The following is a 2,526-nucleotide window of genomic DNA, read 5'->3' on the forward strand; positions in this document are numbered from 1 at the left end:
ACGGACGACAGACAGACAGACAGACCGAACACACCAGGAACAATGACATGGCAATGACAGGGGCGCTGGACTGCAGGTCTCGGTGTGCCAACCGCCAAACTACCATCCAACTACTACCAGCTAACACATAAGCATCCCAGGGAAAAAGAGCGCTGTATGACCCACGGGTCCGTCCATTCCCACGCTGCTGCTTCCCCTGCCCTCTCCCGTCCCCACCTGCTCCGCGGACGCTTCGCTGGTAGTGGCGGGCGGTGTCCTTATGTCCGGTTGCGGTGGGCGTTGTGCTGTTCTATTGCCGACGTGGAGCGAGACGTTGGTTGAGTTTGTGTGCGCGTGGAAGAAAAGGGTTTTGTAAGGGGGTAGCGGAGGTTGGAGTTGGGCGAGAGGGAGGAGGGATGGTGGGTGCAAAGGTGCTGCCGGCGGGTATTAGTCCTGGTGGAGTTATGTGGCGGGTGGAGAGCAGTTTCCGGGACATGCCGCTTGCCTGCTGTTGGGGATGGGCGACGCTTATCATGCTCAGCGGCGTTGGAAAGCTGTTGGAGGAAGCGTCGACGGCCAGCGTGATAGACACGTGCAAGCATGTAGGCCAAAGTGGCGCGTGATGTCGCCAAAGCCTCCCATGGCCTGTGCATGCTGGATGTTCACAGCTAGTTACGAAAGCTTGATTTCTAGGGCGAGAGCGAGACATAGAACCCTAAAATATTGAGGGAATCGTACAACAGTTACTTTGAATACGATTAGGTGGTTTGCAGACCAACGACTTAGGCAGAAGATAACCCTAAGCAAGCCCAATTATACATGCGATCATAGCTTTGTTTACATGTAATCTTGACAGTACAGCTCTGGTATTTTCACATACAATGACATGATTTAGGTTCATGATGTAAGCATAGCACGAATGGCAACGGTCAAGCTGCTAGCTGCATTACAGCCGAACATGTGCGTGCCAATCAGAAGGTCTGTCTACGCAACTCTTCATGATGCCAGGCCTTCCATGCTGTGTGCTAGTCCACTTACTTCCGTAAACCGGCCACCACCACCCATCACCCTCAGGATGACACATACGTTGATCAATATATAGAAGCTACTCGTGAGGTTATCAGGCGGCTAGTGGGCCCCTTCCATGCACTGCAATATGCCACACATGCCACACAGGCCGCTGTTGGACGCACCATCACCACCCGCCCCACCGCCACCACCATCTTCAGGGCCAAGTCGGGCCGCCATCAGACGGTGAGTGGGTGGTTGGAAACGTTGGGCAGCCGTAGCAGAGTAGTGGCGCGGACAGGCAGCAGCAGCAATGTCCACATGAAGATTGCTGCTGTGGGTCCGTCGTTGTCTGAAGTCGCCGTTTCAAATCCAGGTGCCATTCTAATCCAGCTGCTCTCCCATTTCCGATTTCCCCCTTCCCCTTCCCCTCACACCCCATGCCTGCCGGTGGTGTGAACCAGCGGCCTGCACTGACCACAGCCTGCCACTGGGGCCAGGTGCACAGGTGTGCATTTGCCAGCCATTGCAGTTACACTGCGCCCCCCTCACCACTGCTGCCGCCACACCGGGCGCCGCTGCTGCTGCCATGCTGGGCACCGCTGCTGCCGCCGTGCTGGGTGCTGCTGCTGCCTCCACACTGGGCGCCGCTGCTGCGGCGCCGCTGCGCCTGGGCTTCGGGCTTTCGTAGGTCGCGGTCAGCACCTTGCTGATGCGACCACTGCTATGAAATGCAGCCATCTCTGGCGGGTAGGCATCCAGGAACTTCTGATGATCCAGGATGGGGGCGTGACAGAGGATGTTGCGCAGCAACCTGTGGAACCAGCGAAGCCCAACCTTGACGTCAGTCTGAGCCCTGTTGTCCCGCTCAAAATTGGTCTTGCTGCCGCGGCTGTTGCAGCGGTGGTCCCGGACCTGCAGGTAGATGGAGCACCGGGGCCGTGATCAACACAGTTGCATGGGAAGCAGGGGTGTACATGCCAGTGGCATTGCGGCCCGGCCCTGTTGGCTGGCTGCAGTCCCCATGATGACTCCAGCTGTTCGGACAAGCGTCATGCCTGCGACAGGTGCTGCACTGCTGACCCCTTGTTCCGTTTGCCTGCCCTCTTGGTGCCTGGTTGGGTTGTCTTGGTCGCCCCTCTAACGGTCCTCTCTACACGGGAAAAAGCTCACAGCAGGTGCTCCTCTGCATCCCCACACCTGCCCAGTTGGGCACGGCAAGGAACACTACTGTTGACCCGTGGGTGCTGCAGTAGTCCTGTGACCACTGCACACGCTCACCTAACACCTCACATGCTCTCCTAACACCTCACAAGCTTGGTTGCTCATTGTCTGATTGGCCGCCCTGCCCCGCTTTTCCCCTAGCCCGCGGCATGCACTGCCAACGGTTTCCTGGCTGCTTTGTTACCGTTCCTCCTGTGTTTTGCAGGTGACCTTGACGCTGTCTGCAACTGTACCTTCCTAACCTCCTCCTCCTTTTCCTCCTGCTGTGGGTCAGGGATCGACACCCCATACGGGGCCCGTAAGTTTTTGGCCTTT

At 57.7% G+C, this 2,526-nt stretch overlaps 1 protein-coding gene across 1 annotated transcript in view; it reads right to left on the reverse strand.

Moving 5' to 3' along the window:
• The window catches only part of VOLCADRAFT_107147 (uncharacterized protein), a gene marked incomplete at its 5' end in the record, with an annotated part of 14,165 nt that overhangs the window by 7,010 nt on the left and 4,629 nt on the right, over positions 1–2,526 (reverse strand). Inside the window, 3 exons of the mRNA XM_002956246.1 lie at positions 217–289; positions 1,173–1,202; positions 1,540–1,902. Coding sequence (XP_002956292.1) covers positions 217–289; positions 1,173–1,202; positions 1,540–1,902 — 466 coding nt within the window. The remainder of the gene's footprint in view (positions 1–216; positions 290–1,172; positions 1,203–1,539; positions 1,903–2,526) is intronic.

This window comes from Volvox carteri, assembly GCF_000143455.1.
Source record: "Volvox carteri f. nagariensis unplaced genomic scaffold VOLCAscaffold_59, whole genome shotgun sequence".
In the NCBI taxonomy this organism is placed as follows: domain Eukaryota; kingdom Viridiplantae; phylum Chlorophyta; class Chlorophyceae; order Chlamydomonadales; family Volvocaceae; genus Volvox; species Volvox carteri.